The sequence below is a fragment of the Manduca sexta genome, chromosome 28, assembly GCF_014839805.1.
Source record: "Manduca sexta isolate Smith_Timp_Sample1 chromosome 28, JHU_Msex_v1.0, whole genome shotgun sequence".
Lineage (NCBI taxonomy): Eukaryota > Metazoa > Arthropoda > Insecta > Lepidoptera > Sphingidae > Manduca > Manduca sexta.
In genome coordinates, this window is record NC_051142.1 from 16251538 (window position 1) to 16278292 (window position 26755).

The following is a 26755-nucleotide window of genomic DNA, read 5'->3' on the forward strand; positions in this document are numbered from 1 at the left end:
TCCTGCATCAAAAAGCGCTAGGCGGATCAGCCTTTGTTCCATCGGGTTCCAACAGGCCGGCATAATTGTGTCAACTGCCGTAGAATAATCATCTCCCGTCAGTCGACATTCTATTGGTCCCCAATTCATTTACCATCTGTTGCAGTGCACATTGCTATGCCCATATAAAAATAGCTTCCGGATGACTTGTAACTACTGTTTAAGAGAAGGGTCATTAAGCAAGTTAGACAAAATGGTCTTTAGTATTAAAAATAAAATCAAAATTAAATTTAAAAAATCATTTATTTATACATAATGTACACATATTTACAAAGCTTGGTTGTTCATGCAAAAGGGAATCATAAGAATATTTCTTTACAAGTGCAATATTTTAATTACAACAATCAACTGAAAGTTATAAATTTATATTATAATATAAATTAAAATTATTGCATAACAAATTATGACAAATACAAAAAACGATTTTTGTTAATTAACCTTTTTTGTAGAATTAGGAAAATAAATAAACAAATGTATTTTACGCAGCTTTTAATATTTCATGATTCCCTTATACATAAAATTTAAAACAAATGAACGTATTTACAAAAAATAATGTAATATAGATACAGGATGTGACCAATAAGGCTTGGTTTACATAATGGGACTTTCTCGTATAATATAAAGAATATACCATTAAGCTATAAGTATATACTCATTAAATCTTTTTGGTAACACCTGTATATATTAACCATATTACTACGTCATAATAGGAACAGCCCAGAACGAGAAAACGAGATTTTTTAACTATCACGTTTGCATCAAACTGCACCGATCCTAATAACATAACTTAAAATTATGAGGTCTGCATAAATACGTTATTGTTCAAATGTTAATAAGTCCAAATTGATACGATATAAATAGACAAAATAACTAGCATTGCTTAGTTTGAGCCCCGGATTGGGTAATGATATTTTTTTTTAACACAAATATATCACATCTAAGATCAGTACCTGAATAATATTATGTTATATGGAAAAGGGACCCAACGAATTTAATTCCTATATAAATATTCGATTTTGAATTATCGATGTGTTATCATTTGTTGAATCCCTAAAATGTTAACTCGTCACGGTATTCATTTAGACTTATTTACATAACAGTAATATACAACAAAAACTGGCACATTTTATATAAATTTTTATACAATAAATAATTAAATTATTTGGTATCAAAAATGCTTAAATATCACTCGTCAAGTCCGTTATTATTTTTGACGTAAATACATAGATGCAAGTAAACATTTTAAATGGACTCGCTAAGATTAAAAAAAAGTAATATTCTATTTTAGTTTCGTTATTCGCGATTTTAATATTGACCATTTTAAAATTACGACGAGAAACAAAAGATTTTGGGACCACAGTACACAAAATGTTAAGCTTGATTGACACTATAAACGTATCTCGCATGCTATAGATAAAAGTATAATGCTCGTTTGCGGAATGAAAATTTTCTATAATGTGGTTACGTAATCTCGCAGACTTTTCAGGCATTGCTCTCTGCTCATAAATAAAAAAAAAATGCACTAGTTAGTATTAATAATGTCCAGGGTTATCGTGTACTATGAGGATGACAAAATTTAGCTCACTGGGTATTCCACGTATTTACGTCAAAATTAACATTATCAATTCACTGTTTAAAGTCCGTTTGCCGTACAAGAGGTTTCACCTAAAAATTTGTTCACACTTTTCTACTTGACTGAGAACTTTACCGATCCTGTCGTGCAGTATCTTTGAGTTCTTCTCAGGAAGCGGTGGCAGAATGTCTCTGATCACAGCGTTGTTCTTTGTATGAAACATCTCACTTAACTTACTGCCTATAGATTGAGCGTTGAATAGCGATTTAAGGGACTCCACAGTTCTTCTTCTAAATACACATAAATTGTCCAACATAAGGCTGTGGTATGTGTTGTATTTCTTAAGAAGCCTATAGCCGTGAAGTAAGCCTGATTCATTATCTAAAAATAAAAGGAGTCCACTGTCCATCTTTCTAGCTAAGTTGTGGGCTGGACCGTCCATGATGTTAACATTCCATTGATAGTTAAATAAGTTGTTTACTATCCTATCTAAATTAGCGGTTAGATAGTCAAAAATTATTAAGTCAGACCACTGCGCTAGTTCAACGAATAATTTCTTCATTTTGCTACCCAACGTCATGTCGATGTGATCGAAATTTTCGACATTATCATTCGTCTGCTTGGTGTTCTTCGCTCTTAATTTCTCTAAAAAAATGTCTTTTGTTGGTTCCACAGTGCTGTTTTCGCTCAACGACATTCGAAGTACATCAAATTTATTAAGATGACGATTCGATGGTTTGAATATATCTGGTATAGTCGCTGATTCCAAACTAGGGACATATTGTGTTAAAACCACAGCCCTGTTGGAACTCCATTGTACGCTGGCAATTTCGTGGGCGACATTCCTCCATAGATCATCTTTCAAATCAACAATTTTGACTACAGAGGGCGCCAAATTAGTCAAATTTAATAACCTTCCTACGTAGAAACTGAAGATCTCCCCTTGTATTTGGTCTGTATTTTGTCTGTATCTAACACAAGCTCTGGTCCCATCCTTGAAAGTAACCAATCTGTTTTGCATCCTTCCACACCCTACCTCCATTTTGATAACCTCGCTTTGGCTGACAAATTGCTCCCACAATTCCGCAGTATTTTCTCCGTATCCTTGAGGCATTGAATCTTCTATTTCAGGTCCCCAGAATACATTCTCATATAGGACAGTCATCGTATTAGGCACATGACTGCCATTCTTAGAATCTTGTTCATTAACATCTGGTTTCTCTGTTGGGTTTTCTTTATCTTTTCTATCCTCTACAAAAGATACTGCTGTAAACCTTTCATCTAAATTTAATGGATTTTTAACAGATTTATTTAAAGCTTGTTTAAGAGGAGTATTGGATGGACTAGCTCCCATTAATATTATTCCAGTTGATAGTCCAAAAACGAAGCTTATTACTACACTGACTAGGCAATAGCTGTATAGCGTTGGATCTCGTTTCTTCATCTCTCTGTGCGTGATGTTGTATACTACGTAGTTCTCCATTTGAGTGGTGTCAGCTTTCTCCAGGTCGTCCAGAGTTGGTATTCTGTTACATTGTGTTTTCTCTTGATCCATTTTGATCTACTTTGCGTTCATTTTGCAGTCTGTAACAAAAGAAATAAAATATAAATATATGTTCATTTCATTCAAAATGGCTATTTTCAGTATAACTATATAACTATAGGGCAATCATATTGCTAGATTTGGTTACACCACAAATGTAATCAGCTCGACTGGGATCATAAGAGACAGAAAACCTCCATAAAAACAATGTTTTAATGTATTTAATTTGTATCTGCAATTGGCAAGAAAATCTTTTCCAATATTGAATATCCATTTCTTAACAAACTCTAGAACTAAATGTGTTTTTATGAATGTTCAATGTCGCGTACCATCAGCTGTCCCACTTACTCGTCTGCCGACCTTCTGCTATAAAAAAGATTAAAAAGGCGTGTAAACCCGTCGTGTAGTAAACACAGTAATTATTCAGTTAGTGATTTAACTAATATTTCAATTTGTTTGCTCGGTGTTTGTGAGGCGCGTGCCCCGCCCCTTAATATCTCTATAGAGTTGTTACAACACATCGAAGTTTGTATTATCGTGTTCGCTTATTATATAAAATTATGTGGGTTTTTTATGTGAAATAGGAAACGTTTATTAAAACAAAAAACTAAATAAAATAGCCTGCACTCTCCGTGTATAATATTTCAAATTTGTGTAAGATAAAAGAGTTATGTATATATCTAAAAACAAATTGCCCGTTTTAATAGCAATGGCTTCGAAATTGCTAGCAATAACTACTAAAATAAATGGTATACAATTTTAATTTCGATAACATGATACCAATCCCTAATTACGGGTCAATGGTATGAATTAACCAATCAAAATAAGTCATTTGTAATCATGTCAAACAAATTTTATTTTAATTAGTCTATATTCACTGGCGAACCAAAGGAGAATATTGAAACCCCCATTAAAGTATTAAATTTTTATTAAAATTACGCATGTCAAATTTAATTCAAAAATAATTTCCGAAGAGGTAGTAACATCTCCATATAAATCCCCAGAGCGAGTTAACAAGGCATTTTTTGTGCCCCACTCGGTCGGACATGATTTTTTCCCGCCTTTTTACTACTAATATAATAAACTAGTATAGTTCGTTAAGGTTATTGGCTTTTGTAGAGCGAGTTCGAATCCTGGCTTTTTATATTCATATTGTATGTTTATTTTTAACGTTTAAATGGTATTTGACTATAATGATACACGTTTAATAATTTAATAAGCAAGCCTTGTTTGCTGGAATTTATCTATAGGTACCATCGCTTTGTTTATTTATACCGTTTATTACACCTTTAACTATTTTGATTTAAAGGTCATTTTTGTGTAATTATTATCCTATTCAACAACTTGTTGACTCAATAACTTGAACAATTTTATTGACTCAATTATAACCTGATTAATATGAAATTAAATAAAATAAATAAATTACTTATCCACTGAAATATATCGTGAAACACATCTGATATCGATAGCCCATTGCAGTGGCAAAGAGCGCTTCGTCAATAAGTTTCGAGTAGCATTCTAACCGATTATAAGCAAGCGTTACCATCAAGCGAGCGACAGACAAAAAACTGACAGTTTGTCTTGACATCTTATTGCATCGATTCAATATTATATTTACTGTTTTATTCTACTCAACAAAGCGTAGTTCCGATAGCAGTAGATCGCCGAGGCGCCATATTATTTGCAATAGACAACATCTAAGTCACATTAAGGCTATTTTAGGTTAGGTATGCTTTAAAGCCAAAAGCAAGGACTGTATATTCAAGCCCGTATGTGGGTGGACAGCAACAATAGTTTGCTTATTGAGAATTCTGTTATTTGTATTGTTATTTATAGTTATTAAATACTATTGTATTGGGATTTATGGAGAGAAAGGGTTAAGAGACGTTAGTTGCCTCGTGGGTAGGGACTTCGAATTCTAAGTGAATCTTACAGAACAAATCCGTCCGAGAGTAATTGTTATATTAGAGTATTTAAAAAAAAACTTTATGTAAGTGTTTCGCGTTCGAAATCTCTTTTGTAAACGGTTTAAATTAATTTATCGCAAGGAAATCTTTCTTTCTTTTTAAAGAAGCGGCGATAACCTAGTTGGTTGTGGAACGGACTGCCAAGACGAATGTCCACCGGTTCAAATTCCAAGGGCATACACTTCTGACTTTTCTAAAAAAAATATGTGTGTATTCTTTGTGAATTATCGCTTGCTTTAACGGTGAAGGAAAACATTGTGAGAAAACCTGCATACCTGAGAAATTCTCTATAGGAATTTTCGAGGGTGTGTGAAGTCTACCAATCCGCACTGGGCCAGCGTGGTGGACTAAGGCCTAATCCCTCTCAGTAGTAAAGGAGGCCCGTGCCCAACGGTGGGACAGTATATAATACAAGGCAGATATTATTATATTATTTTATTAAAGATCAAGGTTAATTGAACCAAACACACACTCACGCTCTTTATCCCCAAGGAGTAGTTAGAGGCGCAACTAGGGCACCCACTTTCCGCTGTGTGTATTCCGTCCCATATATGATAAGGAACAAGCCTATAGACAGACAGGCAAATTACAATTGTGTGTTTTTTTATTATTGATAAGATGCTCAATCATTCTCTTAATATTAAACACCTTTCTTTAATAAATAGCTTTTTTATTTTATTAATCGATTTTATACTATAAGACATTTTAAAAATTTCCTAACAAAATTATTTACATTTTTTTATTACTGATAAGATGCTTAATCGTTTTTTGATATGAAACAATTACCTTAAAAAGGAATATTTTTTATTTTATGGATCGACAAAATACTATTGGACATTTTGAAAAATTTGCCTTCCTAGACTTTTCACGCAAACACTGATGACAAATGGCCCACAACTTACATAAATCGGTCTGTTCAACGGTCCACGTTGGTCGTGATCTGTAATACTATTGTCTGATCACAATCGCTTTCCCATATTAGGACGTTTCCAATCCGATATGCCGTATCGAGTACTTCCGGGATGGGTAAGGTCGTCGACCTTACGGACCCCCCAACAATGATCGATGGCCTTCCCTTATGTCTTAAGTCTAGAATACACATAAGCTCACGTTTTTTCCAAAGGTAGATAGAGAGGCAACCCCCCAACCACAATGGTTGTTTGGTCGCGCATTTCTATAACTTTCATACAATCAAAGAACATTACCCACTTTCTTCGTGCAATCGGATAAAAGTTTTTATTAATTTGCGTAGTGAAAGTACCTCGTTAACGCTATCGCTCATATCGTTAATTAGATGATGACTCCCAATCTGCGAACCAAACCCGAAACCTCACAATTACTGCCACTTAGCCAACTCTTATTGAATTGTTAAGCTTTGAACACACAGTAGCGCGGGAACGATATCGTGGCGGGATAACACGGTATACAAACGCGTAATGATATTTTTAAACAACATAAAATAATTTAATGTGTGGGAAGTGTTCTTTAACAAATAAAAAAAAACATGATAATGCCGGAAAGCGGGATGGTTTCATAGTCACACGCATTATAATACATACTACGAATGATATACGAACTAGTCTCTAGTCGCTCAGGAACGATAAAAATCATGGATCTAAACTACCGAACCGAATCCCCACTATATATATCTTAGACAGCTAATTTAAATCGCTGTGACACTCGACACATATGGGACGACTCCGGGATCCCGGGAACCACAGATCCCCGTACAGTTGTGTCCACAGCTTTACAATCCGTTGATTTGAGTATTGTTTATTGTAGCCAGTGTAAACATGAAAACGCTGCGTCATTCGATATAATCACGCGAACTGTCGCTCATACAGACAAAAATGTAGCTTTTCTATAAAGAATAAGTGTTTATTTCTTGGTTTATTGACAGCGTTGCGCCATTCGTTGAGAGGTGTACCTGATTGTATCTAGAAGGTCTGATTTCGATTCCGCGGTCTATCATCGCAAATCTGTTTTTTTTTTCGGGAAAATACTTGTATTTTTCCCAAGAGTGGGCATTCCCACCATACCATTTACCATACACATCATTATGTGTATGGTAAAATGTTCTGACATTATTGGACGTTATCATTTGATGTTTATTAAATCAATTAGGGTTTCCTAATCATACTTCTGCCTATACCTTCGGAGGTACCGGCGTACTTGATAATAGAGACATTATGGCAATAGGCCAGCTGTATTGCATACCTGCATCAACACTTTCAGATAATCACCACCTGTTTGTCTTCTATAATAAAAGCGACTCTACATATCGTCACGCCTGTATAAGTAAAGAGGTCGGCAGAGGTTCAACTAGTATCACATTTCACCAACGGTATTTCAATTCTGTGCCGGGTAAGCCTACTCATAAATGAAAATTAAATTGTAGAGTCCCACAAATATGACTCATACAATCGAACTCCAAACTTCACAAATCAAAATAAGCTGCCACTAAACCAATGAGGCGATAGAGGCAATATTTATTTTATCTATGGTCGAACGACAGCGTAGAGTAACAATTTGAGATCTTGTCTCTGCCATGAAAGGGACAAAAAATCTTTGGACGTATGGAACACTGAGGTCAACATCAGTACAATTAAATTTCAACTTTATGCAAAACACAATAAAGTAAGAATTAAATTAAGTCCATAATGTAGTTACGACGTTTTGTAAATTAAATTACTACTGCGCACAAAAAATATGTTTTACGACTATGCTTTTAGAGTTTAAAATTGCTTGTTCTAGTAAAATAAGACGTTTTAGCATGAATAGATGTTACCGTTGTCCGAGGTTATGTTCTTTGATTTCTTGAAGTTTAAAAATTATGTTTTTTTACAAAAGAAGTGAAGGAGCAAATAGGTCCCGAAGTGGTAAGTGGTGACCATTGGTGAAAACACAATCACAAGTGGTGTATTACAAAACTGTAAAAAAAGGAAGAACGGCTGATGGTTAATGTTTGCTTTTTTCATACAAAAAAAATAATACTCCGGACACGACAAAGGGTAGTTCAAATTGTGGATGTTCAAACTATTGAGTATGGTAGGAATTTCATCAAACAGCCACTATGTAGAGGTTTTCATACTTTCAAGCATAACGAAAAAGTCATTCGGAATAAAAATATTTTGATTGAAAAAAATATAATATAAAAAACCAAAACCCGAAAAATATTTTTATTTAAATGTTGAATATTCGCGTAATCATAAGAAATCATTATGGAAAAGTGATACTCTGTCTTCTGTATGACATTAGTAAAACTTAAATATGATTAATTAATACTTCTGACAGATGTTACTACAACACGACTCTACTATAGGCAACTTAAAAAATATTTTAAACTGTATGATCCTTCGATAAAGTCCTTATTACAATTAAGTCAATTGCTTAATACACATTATATACTAATTTTTATTTTGTTAAATTCATAAACGAATTAAACTTTTACTAGTTATCAATAACTTGAATTTTGAACCGAGTTCAAACCAACAATGGAACGCGTTGATGTCTTTTTTTTGGCTAGAAAATTGGTAGAGATTTAACTACCACGAGTAGATAAATTAAAAGTGTATTTAAATCAGAAATCACTTATATGAATTGCGCATAATTAGAATTTGTGATCGATATGGAGACAGGCTTACTTACATTATGGAATGGACATAACTTCGGCTATATATAGGAACTAGTTTTACTCCTGTCCACTTTTCCGCTTTTGCAGGCATCATCTTACGAACATTTTTATTTCCTTTTATATTTATGTATAATCAATATATGCAAACTACGAATATACATATTACATATGCAAAATAATTTATAAGAATTGCAAAAAACCTTACTCTATTTTTCGTCCCTATTCAACGGTCATAAAGTGTAGAAATTATAGCTCGGACCAAAGCAACAATGACAGTAAAATGTTGGCACAGTATGCCCTAGATCGGGTTACAGTCTAGCTCGGTTTACTGCCTAGCCACGGCTTAAATCGCGCTTAGATCTCAGATAACCTAAGTTTTTATGAACGTTGCGAATTAAAAAAAAATGATTGAGTTTCGTGTTCTTAATTGAAAGTTTTTTATACAAAAGGACAAATAAAGCAGTTAATAGAGTCGTGTTTGATTATAACTGGATTATTTGACACTAAAATATTTCAAATTGACTTCTTTGAAATAAGTAAATGTGTCAAATAACATTAGCTCCCATAACAGATATTTTATTAAACAAAATACTTAATTTTTCAATATAACAGTGTTTAGAAACCCAACGAGCATTGAACTAATAAAGGTCGCTAGTTCAATCTCAATCTATACTAATTTTAATTGCATCTAAAAAAAAATCTAATCTCCGTATAATAAAATCACTCGTAGTTGATACACATCAAAAGCCTTGAAATAGGGTCAAAATTATTTCATATATAAATTTTAGGTAATATACCTCAAACAAACTTAGATCAACAATCAACGCCGGCATAACGATGGCAATTGTCGAGAAACCACATTGTCGGCCTGCACCATAATTACCGCATACGCTTTACTTTTAAAATCAGAAGTAAGTGCCAGGGGGCTATACCGATGCGTTTACGCGATAGCTGACGGCGGACAGAAAAAAACGGTCACCAAAACTAACATTTTATTAAGCAAGGGTTCTGTATATAGCTTTTTGCATTTATTTTGAACTTTTGAGTCAGGCATAACATTTACAAGTATGGCTTTTATTCTGAAGTTAGTTTATATAATATAGTATATAAACTAACTATAGTAAAGGTAAACATACACCCTAAAATTCCTATAGACTTTTTAGGTATGTGAGTTTCCTTGCTATGTTTTCCTTTACTGTTAAAGCAAGCGATAATTCACAAACAATACACACATAATTTTTAGAAAAGTCTATGGTGTGTACCCTTGGGACAAATCCCAAAAATAACCTGGGTACGAAAGTTCAAAAACTTTCGGACCCAGGTTAGTTTAACATTTATAAAATACTCAAACATATTCAATACATAAATATTATATCGGGGGTATACATTTTGGATCACAGTATACCTGCTATTACATTTGCAACGGATAGTTTCGTTCACTATTATAGATAAAAATATCACCATAATAGGACCTCTACGATTTCACAAATTGAGTTAGCTCTCGGGGCCTATTTCACAACTTCTAAGTAAACACTAGTCCTCACAAAACTATATTCCGACAGAATACAAGTAACACTCTATATCCTCTTAAATAAATTGTTTTAAAATGAGTTCTATCTACATTACCTGTTTAATACGTAACATAAAAAAACGAATGAAACAGACTCCGAGTCCATTAAAATTAACAAAGTCAAAGGTCTTTCGCAACTAATCAACGGGACCCTAATTCGAAAAAAAAGGGTCCCAACGAGCTAAGAAAACACAGGTATACATGAGTAATATGGAGTTAGGTATTTCAAGTATGGATAGCAAAAAAAATCGAATTCTTTTACTCGGAATATTATGAGTAAGCATTTTTTATGCTTAAGATATTTTTACGGCAAGCAAAAAAGTTACAATTTAGTTTTGCAAATTTAATTTTTTTCAGTTTGTTAATTTTTATTTCTATTATATTTTTGTCTAAAAATGTAATTCGAGATTTAAGTAATTTAAAGAAATTTTTCCGTGACTCTGAACGACGGCGGAAATTTAATGGGCTTCCGATAATTTTTAATAATACAACACTACCCCATAAGCTACTATTTTTCCCACGAACATTTCTTTAAAACCAAGTATCTCATATACGTACCATAAAAAACCTCACCTCAAAAATATTTAATCTTAAAGAAACGTTTCTGCCGTCGGTACATTATCTGTTGGAAATATTTGAAATAGCTCGGGTCGGCGGGCGGCCGATGTTATCAGTACGGGGTTCGATTCCGGCTAGACGTCTCTATTTGTACGTCCAGTTCGGAGCTTTATGCATTGTGTTCAATATTGTATTTTATATATTTTTAACGAGATGTTTTTACTTCTACAATAATTGAGACGTTACTTATACAAGAGAGTCTGTATGTATAGGTGTCATAGCTTTGTTTATATACAATCAGAAGTGCGCAACAATTGGTCGAATATTTTTGTTTGCCAATTATAAGTCTTTATCAGACTTTATATCTCATTCAGTGCAGGTGTGGCGCTTAACGCCAGACAAGCGATATAATTCCGTTATTTGCAACATAACAGAAAAATTACACATAAGGGAAATAATCATGTGAAAAATTATTAATATGTTCATATGATGTATTTTGGAGTCTGGAGTTGTCCGGTGAATATCAATAGACTTAATCTATTAAATGGAACCCACAGCTGGCAAAATATTGGTGAGTTCCCCACTGCTTACCCTTCCAAAGGAAATAGATTAATGTATTACAATGCCCATAATTTTAGGCCGTCCTGGAGTTAGTTACGTATTCCGCCGTCTACACCTACCTACCTACTGTCATCGTGTCTTCGAAAATATCGTCCCACTGCTCGAACTTGAGGCTGGACAAAAAAACTAAAACAGTATACCAAACAGTCCATCAGGATTAGTGTCTGTTTAATACAAATGCTATTTAACGAGTCGTCCGCGATTTGATTAACTGAAATTTTTATTAGTAATAAACAATTTTGAGAACAATTTATTATAATTTTTGTATCGTCATTTCTCGTAGGGTCGAGATAGAGTGAGCTGTGGCTAACAGGATATTTTCTAAACGGTGCAATATTGACGTAATTTTGCTAACGACGCAGGGCTTTTTTTTATTTTCCGTTATAGTAGCGTCATACTTTGGATATTATATCTGTAAAGTAAGTATTGCTTTGCCCAAAAGAATAGTGCCAAATACACCAAAAATAGAAATATAGTGTCATCATTAGATGCACCTTACGATGGGACAATGGCAGTAGACCGTCGCTAGCCTCATGGTACACGCCACATAAAGCAAATTTACATTTCTGCACTTACAAATGTTAAATCTGATGATACCTATTAACTATACTGGCTATAATGTCCTTCAAAACGGTTGACAAGACCACTAGCATACTACTTGAAGTTAAATAGATAAAACGCTGGTGTATGCACCCCAACAGCTTCTCGTATACTACTCGATAGCAATTTTATTTATAGAAACTGAACAGTAAAGAGATAACTTCACAGCGGTTTTCTATGATACAGTGATACGACAGACTATAGCTGCCTTCTACCACATAACCTTATCTCACCATCCTGTGGGCTTACGGACTGCTTCAAATTCTTGCACGCGGCTGACTGCCCTACAGTTTAAATGAAACTACTAAAATAGAAACAATCCTTTAACCTGGCAACACTAGTCTGTCAAATTTCAAAAATGGAACGTCAACAATTAAAAACAAACGTGGCGGACTGTGTGACAGCAAAACGTGTAATTGTTGCTGGATCGTGGCCGCTCTTCGCAGAATAAATACCACCGTCTAAACAAAGAGATGCCAGCGTCATTAACCTGTGGTAGGTTTTTGCGCTCGTCGGCGAACGTTCAGCGATCGGAATTTAAATTTTGTAATACAAACGTTTTGAAATGTCTACGATTTTCTTTTTAATTATGCTTTTTTGGCGGAACAAATATCTATGGTTCATAGTTGAGATGTTTCGAGTTATGTCGGTAGAGTTTGATTTTTTTTATCGTCTATCGATGGCGACCTACTGCTGTGTCTAGACCGGTTTATGTCTATGCTACTAATGTGAAACCTATTCCAAACAACTCACTGTATTAATCTTATAGTATAATTATAATATTACTTATGTAAATCTTGGAAGTTTCGCCAACAAAACTTTATAGCAAAATAACAACAATTATTCTAGTCGATTACCGGATATTTGATGTTCAAAAAAAATGCCAAAGGAAGTGTAGACTAACCAAAGAAAAAAAAATATGAAGAAAATATGTTGAATAAGGGAAACATAGGTCATCGGCAATCTTACTGATCGGCTTTAAACGAAACAACAAAATTGTTGCTATACATAGTATTCTGTAAATACAGGTAGGTCTTCGACAATTTGAGTCAGTGCATGAAACGGAACAACAAAGTTGTAACTACATTGGATTGTGTGAGACGGTAATACTAGCGTGCTAACATACATCGGTATTGTCTATTAATTAGTAAAGAAGTACATTGCAAAATGACACCAAATATTTCGCTATATTACTGTCGAGAATACAGTAAAAATGAAATCGATATTTTCCTTAATTTCTATTTTCACACAGCAACATGAAAAACAATGTCCACTGATAAAAGAATTTGAGTTTCTTATTACTAGTGATCATGATTATGCTGGCATATCTTACTGAGCACATATTGGCTAGACACAACAATCCATTATACTTGTGTACACTGTATAATCGTTTAAAGAATACAAAATGAAAAGCACCCTCAGTAGATACCAAAGAACGGCCATGACACAAGACATGGTCAGATATGATGATCAGCATAACTATATTGAATCGGTCAGTGTATGCTCATTAATAGTCAAGCAGCTTCGACATCTCGAAGGTGTCAGATATCCCATAGATGTAAGATAAGCACCGCCTCGTGTTCCATGAATGAATATTGATGGCGGCCATCTTGACACTTTATGATTACTTTATTTTAAGTGTTGCCTGGTAATTTAATTTGCTACTATCACGGTATTTTACTGTGAAATTGATGTTTGTTCCTTATTAGAGCAGACAGCGACACCGTCAGTGTGGAATTTAATCTTAATTTGCCCCGCCCCGTCATATTTCTGCATTTTTTGTATTTATTGGAGTTTTGCTTATAAAATTTATGATACAGACTCTACTTAGATGTTTAATTATTCTTGTAAATCTGTTAGGTAAATAACTAATAATCTAATTTTCCTCCAAGATATGAATTTTTATGAATCATTTTGGTACATTCACTCTCGAGCCTAGAAAATTACATTCAAAACTTCTCCCCTAAAGGGTAGGCAAAATCACAACTAAAGTACCCGCAGCTTATCGAGTTTATTTCTGTCCTTTATTGTGGTAAGGATCGCGTCTACCGTCGTATCGAGCACAAATTCCAACCTCGCATCTCACGTTGGTTCTTTGACGCGCTCTGTTACAAGACTTAACAATATCCAATCTGTTTTATTTTTTATCACTAATAAGAGAACGAGCAAAAGGTCTACCTGATAGTATGTGATTGCCAACACTCATGAACACCCATATTGCCATAGCAATTAATAATCATCTCTAGTCGACATTCTGGACCCTGACTCCACTTGCCATCAGATGTAGTAGGGTCTCTTTGCTGGTGCTTTATAAATAAAACCTTTAGTAAAATGGATTGATGATTAAAGAATAATAGTAGATTTTTTAAAAATTCTAAATTCTCGGCCTGTGTTACCGCTTTCCGCCTAATGTTAAGCGATGATGTGGAATAGGGTGAAGCTTGGCCAGAAGAAACTGATTCACTCATTCGTTCATTCAGATCTGCTGAACTATGCAATAATAGAGAGATCGATACGCGACAGCATTAGTGGTGCCTCAAGTAGTCTTAGACAATATTACCCAGGTTACACTGGACCATTCATGCTGTTCCAACTTGCCCTTACAAGCGTGATGGTAGTTATAAAGTTGTCCTTCGTGACACATTTTTTCACACACAAAAGAGACCATCCAACCGTTACTAATCGCTATTATTATGCGCTACTCGTGACCTCTGGTCCCTCAAAGGTTCAAACGTCACGACCGGACGGACAAATTTTTATTATACATTCCTTTTCCAATCACGATTTCGTATGAATGGAATTCTGTTTGGGAACTTGTTTGTCGCTTCGTTAGTCTAGTTGTGAATTGAGCGGTGAAAGTAGGGTTTTGAGTTCAATTCCTGAATCCGTAGATAAAAAAAGGGAAGTCAGCTTCAGACCCGCCAGCCACTTCATAGTGCAGAAATAATCCCTACCAACTATTAGCGCCTTTGTCTATACTTTCGTAGATACCATAGATATTTATTTCTTATGATAAGAGACAGCATTATGCCGAAGCAGAAATAATTCCCAATCATATCGATAGTGTTAATATTAAATATGGTCTTTTGTATGATAGCCCGACAAGTAGGTATCAACGTTTGTCTTTTACCAAACAACGATTGGACGTAGATACGCAAAAGGATCTATCCCACAAAATGACACTTTTGAAACGGTTCAGATTAAAGTTTAAATCGTATTTTTGCTCATGGATATTCTATTTTATATTCTGTTAATAAAGAGTTAAAATTAACATATTTTGACTAAGATGTTTTTACTAACGGAAAATATAGACCTTATAGACTAGACCTAATAAGTAATAAAGACTATAGCGTTTTAAATAAGTAATAAAGACTATAGCGTTTTATAAGATAATTGTGCAGGAGACGAAATAATCCCACATGCTCTTCCTAACAAACATGTTTCGTGGAATTTCAGCAACGCACCCAAATTCTTAGTATTAAATGAATGACTTACCGTCAAATGACTCAACATTCTATAAAAAATGTCACATCGCAATAAAGCAATGCATTAAATAAGTTCAGACATTAAAAATAAAAACGAGTAGAGATTTTTTGTATGGAAGGCAACCAGGCGTTGCGAAAATAAAATACGACTAACATGCTTCCGTTCATGTATAGTTTACACTTGGAGTTTAAATATTGGTTGAGGTATTAATAAGTCTGTCGTATACTTATAGTATTTTATTAGATTAAACTATGAAATGGACTGGTTAGCCTGACAGTAAGTGAATTGTTATTATTGTTATATATGTTCTGAGTTATTTATAAAATAAGTAAAAAAGATGTGTTATTGACACGAGCGTTTATTTCAGAATAAATAACTAAGCAAACAACAAAACAACAACATTCAAATATTCACAATAGAACATAAAAATAAAAATTATGGTCACAACAAAAGTTACCTTCTACAACACTAATAGTATATGTTTTAATGATTATTGGACTGAAATGGGATATACTAGTGATCATGATCGTAAGTGACGCACTTGCCTATATGTGGTATTATCATGCTAAACATTGAAATCTACATTAAAAGGTCTGGAACTACGCTAGTCTATACATATTATATTGAAATTAAATTAAATGGAATAATTTAACTGTGCATGTAAAATGTTATACTTTATTTAGATAACATCTATATTGACTCTTATACCGATTCGGAAAGCAATTCTCACCAGAGAAGAACGGGCAAAAATTCTAGTGTCGCTCTTATCAAAATCAGTTTAAGGTGTAAACTACAGAGAAAAAAAAATACAATATTTTTTTATTGTTGACTGGAGAAGTTCATTGATATACTCGCAAAATAGGTAAAAAACGACCAGTTGGCCAGGCGGGACAATTGATGAATCCTCTATAAGACAAGCAGAGCTTTTCAACTTAGTCACAACACCTCTTATTAATATATAATAAATATATAAAATTTATTTCGACTGTAGTAAGTATATACCATCATATTCACTTTATAGCAGGATAAATAAAAAAAAACTCGAAAATTTGTTGTTCCGAGTCAATTCGCGATAATATAAAATCAATAATGTTTATATTATGCATACTCAACTATTCACGAGCTCCGGTCGTATTTAAACATAAAACTGATAACTTGACAAATTGACACCAGTTTTACGACAATTTATAGCTTATCCGTATTGATTTTAGGATTCCGTAAGCTTTAAAACCTTTTAATGTAATTACTGGATATTAATGGAGGCCACGGTGGATGCAGGTCGGTTTGGACAAGTCCGTCTCAACATTTTTAGGAGAAGTCTATGTTCAGCAATTGACTTCATGTGATTAGTGATGAATGGCAACCACATTTATCAAATAAAGTTACAACTCTGGCTAACCCTTCACGTATAAAGACATAAAGTTTATGTTAATGATATTTCAACAATTAAATACCATTGGATTATGTATATGTATAGCTATTATACTATAAAGATTGATTTTATGTACAAAATACCTCCTTGACCGTTTTGCCTATTTGGCTAGTAGCCTGAAGCCGGTTGTAACATTGTAGCCAATAATTTTTTTACGTATTCTTAAACCTAAATATCTCAGGATGACGAATGCAGTGATTCATAATGCAAAAGTCTCGTGTTACTTTAATTTTAAAATTGGCCTGCCATGCAAATAAAAGAGATGTAACTACATTCAATAGTCGCTAGACTTATGCCGGCCTTAGTGGATGTACACCAACCGATCTAAAACGCTGTCATAAGACCACATTGCCAATTAATTTCATATCACTTTATCCTAAACCTATATTAGACATAGTTTCTTAGAGCCCGCCCGCTGCGTCCTAATAGAGAACCACGCAGATGTCCTGTATTTGATTTTGAATAAATCAAGGTTTTCCTAGCCACATTCTTTAGGCAAATGACATGGACAACAATTTTTTTTTCTAATGGCAGTATATTTGGAATATGTCATGTGAGGTTCTGGTTTCTAATCCCAGGAGAGGCAATTCATTTGTGCGACGTTTGCTCTACAAAACATACTTATGTTGTTTTGTATTTTTTATTGTCCTAAATAGAAAGATAAACTACATGTCGAATTATGTAAGTAAGTGATGCACATAAGCACAGATGCTCGCCTTATGATTCTACTTATCTTTTGCGGTAAAGTCGTGAACATAGATTAATAATAACAATACACCCTTTTCCAAACTGATCTGTCAAATTACATTTATCCGTTCAGTAAGTATCATTCTTCAAGAAGTTATAAACAAACAGACAAACTAACTATATTAATATTGAGTAACTTAAGAAATCTAGGTCACCACATTACTTAACCATTAGTCATTGTTCTAATGCCTAGGCATTTAGGACTGGTTATTGGCTAATCTATTATATTCGACTACGCCTAGCTTTAGTATACAACACGTTCGATTCCTACAATATGTAGTTATTTAACATGATTTGATCTTGCTTTTATTTTCATGCAAAAGATGCAGTTCAATAGTTTAACAGCTAACTCCTTGCATAGTCCTCAGCCCCTTGCCCCGTGACCATGAAGGCTGCAATTTTCGAAACTTTGGGAGAAAATTATAATATGAATAACCGCGAAAGTATCCGTAAAATAGTTTTATAATTTTCAATTTAAGGGCTAAGCTTTTAAACAGAGTTTACAATTGGCCTATCTTTACAGAAGACAACTTCTGAACATAATTTTCACTGTGTAAACAATCACTGCTACTTCTTTTAATCACTTGGATTCAATTTCTGAGTTACGAGTTTTTGATATTTTAGTTTTGAATATGTTATATACTATAGACGTGGCGATAGCTTCATCCCTATCACATAATAGAACGGATTTGTTACATCAAAAAGTAGGTGTTCTATTTGCGCCTTTGCCTACCTCTTTGGGGATAAAAGTCGTAAGTTTGTGTGCAAGTGTGTGTGTAATCTTAAAAAACACGTAAGTTGGTATGGAATGTGTGCCGTGCTTCATGATTTATGTTCATTGTCACAGCACGGGACAAGCTCGGCGAACTATGTAACTTGCGCCTAACTGCCTACCCTTTTGAGGATAAAGGCGTGAAGTAGGCCTGTCTCCATTTATAACATCTCTTTTCGATAGAAAATTTTGATAGTCCATCCTGAGATTTAAACCTAAAATATTACAAGTAACAACTTAATTACGTTATTTCTGAACTGATAGGTGGTTAAGAGATTTTATATTATTACTTAAACTGTAAAAGTATGTAAAGCGTGTCCCTACATATTAAAAACATAGTTATTTAATTAATTATTTGATCAACGACGTTATTGTGTATTAATAACAATTTTGACAGTACTTTGATCCATCAAAAATATGTCTCAACAATGATTGCTTTAATTAATATCGGATAAGTCTAAAGATCATATTACGGAGGTCAAGTTAAGCTGGATGAGTTTTGTATTTCCACGCGGACGCAGCCAATGAGTAATAAAAACATATCCTTCATAATTGAAAGTACTAAATCTAGTTTATTGTTGGAATTTATTTTAGTACAGAATCTAGTTAAAAGTCGTTTTATTTAATCAAACTTTAAAATTGTTCCCCTCTTCAGAGTGCCATAATTATACAATAGGATTACATTATTTGTTTTCTTCTTTTTTAATATTAATGTTATTGATAATTTTATAGGCAATTTTAGAAAATACAAAGAGCCTAAGAGATGAAATATAAATCAAAAAATATAAATTATGACCGTTTTAAATTTGGCGTAATAAACATAAAAAAGTTTTGTAATACAAATATAAACGCAAAAAATTTAAATAAACTCAAAAGCGTTAAAGAACCAAGCAATAGAAACGAACCTGTTATTTAGGAAAAATCCTTAACATCCAGAACACTACACCGCACTAAGTTTCCAAAATCCACAAACAATATTTCTCACAAAAAATCAGCGAAAAACACGTCCTCCCTCCTTTAAGTCTGCGACTCGACTGGACAACTAGCTGACGGTATGCCACAATAAGACTTATAGCTGACTCTTTCTAACAAAAGCTCCCACGTAAGAGTAAAAGAGACGTTGTGGTATGCGAAAGGTTTTGATCTATAGATATGTATAGAGACTCATTGATTGAACCTACTTTGTTAAATTTTGTTTTTTTTGTATGTTTGTTTAACTAGTCGTAAAGCTGTGGTTCGATGCTTTTTTTTTCTTTTTTTAATGTAAAGGACAATAGAATTTGGAATGTGTCGTTTCAAAGGGTTGTTTTTTACGCAATGATTTTGAAGCGGTGAATCGTTGAGGTAATTTTAACGATTATGATATTATATAAAAAATTATGCCGATAATTATTGTTTTTATTTTTTTTGTTCGTGTTCTTTTTTACGGATTGTTGCATTTAACTAAACTAAATAAATAGAGTATTGGAAGGCCTGTTCTCAGGAGTAGAGCTGTGAAGATCAATAATGCTATATAATAATAAAACTTCTTTAACATTCTTCTCGGCATGAGCTCAAACCTGTACTGCCGTACTAAGCGCAAAAGCGGTATGTCAGTGAAACCTTATTTTGTGATAATCGAAGTTTTGTAAATATAGTTTTATAGTTTTGTATGTAAAAATGAGATAGAGAAATTCTTTTCAGTTTTTTTTAAGGCGTTCTAAATAAGATACCATTATTTAGGTAAGTTCATTGGATGGATAAGACATAAGACATAAAAATCAAGATTTTGATTTTTTTGAGATACCGCTTTTGAGCTTAGCACGGCAGTATAGACACTTTTACCAGTATCTCGCTGGAAACATGTAGCACTTGCTGTTACGTATCATATGCTCTATGAGTTCATCAGAAGCCCAACAAATTACCTTCCCCTTGCCAATTCTCGTCGCTTCTTGAAGGACGGCAACTCTTTTACAATGTCTCCAACAATGTGGGTATAAAACTGTCAATAGATAGTGGTGATTTACTACCGAGTGACTCACCTGCATGTGTTTACTTTCTACTTTTAAGTATACCGAAATGTTTAATGGATTTTAATGAATTTAAAACTTGAAAATCGAACGTGTAATTTTGTTTCTTAAATGTACTAAAATGCTATTTTTAATTGCATCATTTGTAGATACACCTTGTTTATCTCTGCACCACCTTAAGGTCAATTAGCAGAAAATGCCTTTGGCATTAAGTCCTTCTTTATACTTTTCTAAACAGTATAAAATAAAACTGAATAAATTAAATGATGTATTTATCAATTTCTGTGTTATTTACTGGTTATAGGAAAGTAATACGTGATGTGTGAAAAAATAAAAATAAAGTAGAGTCGGTTTTACTACCACAACATTCATATTACAATTTTACATGAAATGCATAATTTTTTCTGAACAAACTTTTTATTTTATTCTCATCCTAGTAAAATAATAGAGTCTAATAAATATACAAAAAAATATAAAATCGATAGTTTATGTGTCCAATACAACTAGTAAAACATTGTAATATCAGCCTTGTAAATTCTTTAGTAACTAATCCACTACTGGGCATGGCCTTTAATGAAAATAGTTCCGGAAATCTACCTAAACTCTACATTAATCTAAATATGACATTTCAAAATGTCTTGCGATTCCATAACCCGTCAAGCTGAACCAATGCGGATTGCTGACTCGTAAAACTTTTTATGACGAAACGAGAAGTCGCTCCAACGATGTAAGCGCCAGGAATAAACAAAAGCCATATTTCACAGCACTGCAATACATGCAGAGATGGTACGTCTCTACAGAACAATGTTTCGGCATCGAATGCACAGAATTCAATAGAACATTGATTCTTCGGTGACAATGCTGTAATACATACCCAGTAGTGGCGAAGGGTGAAGTTTTTCGAAAAGAAATCCGTCACAACATATAGGTAATAATATACATAAATACGGTCTGTAAATCGTTCAAAGATAATTAGATTTATATTAATTACGAAAGGGAAGCGGCATTGGGTTACATGGACACTACGCCACTGATACCCAGACAGTCTTGGTGGTGAAGTGTGTATGTTTTTATTGTTACGTTGTTTGTATACGCTACGAATAACCGACTTTCATACGTTTTTTTTTGTATTCTACAACAAACAGCACTATCGATGCAATAATTTTTTCACAAAAGTTATCAATATGATAAATATAGCGACTCATAAGTATCGCGAGCAACATGCTAATCTTAGTAGACGACTAATTCCAGAATCAACTACTCTAGGTGATTGTATAGAGACTAATTTAATTTTGTATAATACCGAAATATTTGAAAGGTATTAATTCTCAATAATTCGCTCCCGAATCACATACTTATTTTCCAACCAGTAATACCTTCTCCCTGCGGCTTCATAATAACAATTTATCTTCATAATAAAGTAATAAATTTCCAATATTTTCCACGTTCCCGTCGTCTCAATTTCATACCGTGTCCTTCAATCTATGCACGAGATACCATATCAGTTATTTAATAACTTTACTCAAAAGGACTACCAAATTACATCGCAATTAATCAACAGTTCTGTTCATTAAGAGATCTTTCACATAGCTCCATCAATAATGGTGTTCTTTTACTTTTATAATGCAAAAAGTAATTATGTCGATGAATCGGAAATTCGGCATAGTGATTGATGGGTTAAATGTTCACACGCACGCGAATTTTGGAAAGATTTTTGTGAATAATAAGAATATAATATTGCAGTAACTGTAATATTAATATAGATATACACAATCACACCTTTAATTACCCGAAGGGGTAGGCAGAGGCGCTACTCGTGCACCCACGATTACTATACTGGCATGCGAATTGTTAAATACTAATCTTTGTTACAAATGCAGAAGCGTTATAAGGATTAAGTATTCCGTGTGCTAGTCGTTCTGTAGCTTCAATTGCTTTAGGTAATTATGGGACAATTGTTTGTAACATTTGCTGATATTTGTTGTAAGTCTAGAGTCGTATTAACAAATCAATCGCACCTTCGAGTAGGATCTCAAGTAGACATTTAATGTATTGAAAATATTAATAGACAAAGCTTAATTATTCATTTAAAAGTTTCTTTTTAACTGAGTCCGCGTAGTTTCATAATCAAACAACTGTCGAAATCCGTAATATGCTGTGACTTAAGATACCGTTTGAGACGTTGTTGATATCTGTTTTTAATGGTGGCGGTCTTAAGATGCTGTCTTTAATTTGAGAGCATCTCAACTGATATCGCGCTTCTGAGCGAAATTAAGTTACATCCATTAATAAGGCTCTTAAAAGTTCGAAATTTTAAGGTCAAAATACAAATGTATCTTATGTAGGTTCAGATATATTATTATATAACTGATAGATATTCTTATTATCATGACTATTATTTTCATTACTGGAACCACCAAATAGCAAGACAATCGCTTTATGCTAAATGCCTCGACTGCCTGCAGACAGTAGCACATCGCAATTTTTATTAAAAGCATCCGCCATTTCACACGTACGCCATATTTCTCCTAAAAGCGCCTTATGAACGCACCTTTATTAACCCAGGTGCGAAATCCATCACAAGAGAACAATGTTAATTTGACAAGGAGAGGGGACGCCCCCCGCGCCTCTATATGGCAAATATTTTCGGATAAAGGCGACCGGTTAACGACCCGGCTTCGACTCACAAAAGGCAGATTTTCCTATAATATCGGGTCCTTTGAGCGGAGTGTGAAGAAGCAATTAGGCTGGCCGGCGTAATTGTGGCAATCATCGGGGGATGTGTCTCGCTGGTCGACAATTTACTTCGCCTCCGCTATATACCTGATGCATGCTTACAATCATGTGAAGTAATGTTAAAATTACCAAACCCATATACAAACTTTGCAGAAGTATAAATAAAAAATAATAATTAAATTTCTAACACATTATGACACATATTGATAATTGGAAAACGAAACATATGTTAAAAACACGCCACAGTGGCTCGTGCTAATTCGCTACTGGGTCTCGCACAATGTATCCAAGCAGGTGTACCGTCGAGATGCAACCTGACCTCTGATCCGACCGCCGATCGACAATGCAAACTGCAAACCTTTGCCAGGAAAAAATAATTAACGCCTGTCTCAGTGTGACGTGCGCAGTGCAGTGCCATGCATTGTAATTGAAAGTTCTGGGTGGCGTTGCTTCTGTTTATGAGCGGGCGTGGCGCTATCCGTCAGGGAAGCCACTTGCTCGTCTCGTATTAGCTGTATAAAAACAGGCTTGCATCGTAGCGCGTATGAAGACTCGATATTAGCAGGTGCGGATTCGATTCCGGCAGCGGTGAATTTTTTTTTAAATTTTGTCGATTAAGTTCAGATTCTGTCTCTCGTAGTTCATCCATAAGACTTGTACAAGTGCAATGTTTTAAAGCATATCTACCTGAGAATTCCCAATAAGAAATTGAAGGTATGTGAAGACTGCCAGAGCGCACTGGGCTAGCATAGATTAAGTCCTAAATCCTCGCAGTCGAAGAGGCCGAGAGACACAATAAAATAGGTCTGATATATTTATTTAATGCATGTCAAGTATATGATTCTCAATTTGGGATGATAGCCTAGTTGGGTGTGAATCGGACTGCCGAGACGAATGTCCGCAGGTTCAAATCTCACACATACACACACCTCCGACTTTTCTAAAATAATGTGTGTATTCTTTGTGAAATATCGCGTGAAAGAAAACTTCCTGAGGAAACCTGCATACCTGAGAAGTTCTCTATAGCAATTTTGAGGGTGTGTGAAGTCTACCAATCTGTACTAGGCCAGCGTGGTGGACTAAGGCATATCATATATGTATAATCCCTCTCAGTAGTAGAGAAGACCCCTGGCCAGCAGAGGTACAGTAATAATACAGGGCTGATATTCTTATTTATTATAAGTATAAGATTCTTTGTGTGAGGTCAGAAGTATATGAGGGTTCATGCGTCTGTTTATTTAATAATACTGTCCGAGCCGGCCCATTCATAAAATAGACAAACCTGCTAGCACACACAAGGCACAAGGGCCTACCATATATTCTTTTTGTGGGTCTAAAATCATCCGCCTTTTGTAAAACGGAGGTCGAAAATCACCAAATTTGACGTTACATTGTCAGAAATATATTCCATTGTAGTATTTTGGTTGAGAAACACAATAGAACTGAGTACGGACCATAGACGATACTTTCATTGTACCGCTTTCGCTTCTGATTTATGGTCGAAGGGTTTGTGCTGGGGTTTAGTGATAAGAGGTAGCGGAATATTCATTATTGCCCAATGAGATACACAAATCAATAAGTATTTGCCTACTTTCCTATAAAGTTTAGCGAAGACGTCATCAGTCATCATAAGATTTAGAAACTCTGTTTTCTATTACATTTAAACCTCTAATTATACCTTTATTATGATTTAAAACCTTTAAAGACTATTTCCATGATATATTGGATGTTTATAGTCCTAATAATTACTACATAATACTTATGCAATAATTACCAACAGGCGAGTGCTTCATCGTCTATCAATAAATCATTTTAAATATAATATGCAGCCGAATTGTTACCGTAACACAAGTCCTTTAAAAACAATTAAAGGTACCATAAAGACGTTAATATTCGGATATGTGTATACAAAGTCTGATTCCGATTTTAATTTGAACTTAACGGTTTAATAATTTCTCTGTTAAATCGCTAGTCGCTAAACGCTTCCGCGTATCACCATACCAGCACTAAAGTTTTGTCTAACGACATAGTTTTTCATGTAAGTAAGTCATAAGGGACACAATCTACATCTGAATGTGTATTGTTTATTATAGTTAGTTGTGGACCACGACGTCGTTCTTTTTTTTTCTTTTAAAACTTTGGTTTCTTATAACACCGTGCTTAGAACAGCGGCATATTTTATCCTGGCAAAGGAAGTGTTTCAGATGCCTAATGTAGGTACTGTATCCACATGGAATAGGTTAGTGTGGTTGATGAATATGTTTCTAGCCCCATCAGGGAGTTCTGCATATAAATAAAAAAACAAGTATGTCAACTAGAATTGCAATTTTTAAAAAAGGAATGTCGGTTAGTATTGTATTTTATATACATTACGACAATAAGCCCACTCTTTAACAAAAAGTATCGACTACTCGTGTGTGCTCAGATGCACTTCTGCCTACCCCTCCGATACAGGCGTCAGTATATAATAATATTTATATCGTTGTATAGCCCCACACAGACCGCAGACCGCCGACGTCCAAACCGCACGTCGCATAAGGGGCCCGCATTTCCTTTGAAACATCATTATTGTTTCGTTGGTTTAGTAGAACGTGAACCTGTCCAAGATTCGATTCCCAAGACTTTGATGAGAAGGTGATTTTTATTATATTTGATGCAGCGAATGTGAATGTGAACTGAGAGATGTTGGACTGCATCAAGGTTCGATTTCCAAGTCGGGCAACGTCTCGGGTTGTTCTTATAAGATTGACCCGAAATTGAATCCTCAAAAAGGCGTTTGAGGTCTGACGAGCAATGAGATCCAAAAACAAATCGTATCTCCAAAAAAATTTAAATATACAATTCGCCAATATTACATGAAATGCTATAAAGAAAAAAAGCTATTATTTCACAACACAAAAATAACTATTATTAACTATACCTATATACCATGATCACCAGAATTCCCTTTAAGGAACATATTATGATATCCAGCCAAGCTGGTAGCGTGCGTGGCCACCTCCAGGGTGACTGACGAGCGTAATGTCAGATTATTAATTAAAATTATAATAATTCAACATCCGTGTATTGATAAACCAACCTACCTTATACCATTTATAGATGAAAGTGGCGTCAACCATTGCCATTACTCGCTTGATCGTACAATCTACAAAAACGCATGAGCTAATCTATTCGTTCTGCTAGCTGAGTAACTGCGCATAATTCCTGGATTAACAATCGGCGACAAAGGCGATAATCGTCTGCACTTACACTCAAAAATGTAGGAAACCCAAGATTTTTCTTGTTTTTAATAGTAATTACATGTTATTTAACTAGCTATCTGTACGTGCATGTGGGGCAAAAAGTACGGACATAAATGGTGTGTTAGAGAAGTGTTGTGTTGAAATCGATTTTATAAATCGATATAATATGATGAGAATCAACAGAATGATTTTAATTAATTCACATATATTTATGTACCAAAATGCG

General features: G+C 34.3%; 1 protein-coding gene across 1 annotated transcript; it reads right to left on the minus strand.

Moving 5' to 3' along the window:
• Window positions 1–319: 319 nt before the first annotated feature.
• On the minus strand, window positions 320–19760 carry LOC115456237 (extracellular serine/threonine protein kinase four-jointed). The gene is made up of 2 exons (XM_030185208.2): window positions 19448–19760; window positions 320–3196 (listed from the first exon to the last, which is right to left on the minus strand). The coding sequence occupies exon 2, from the start codon at window positions 3165–3167 to the stop codon at window positions 1701–1703; it is 1467 nt and encodes a 488-aa protein (XP_030041068.1). The 5' UTR covers window positions 3168–3196; window positions 19448–19760; the 3' UTR covers window positions 320–1700.
• Between the last annotated feature and the right edge of the window lie 6995 nt (window positions 19761–26755).

Bases quoted from the DNA above. Each gene is read 5' to 3' on its own strand.
- LOC115456237 (XM_030185208.2), bottom strand. From the start codon at position 3,167: ATGGATCAAGAGAAAACACAATGTAACAGAATACCAACTCTGGACGAC.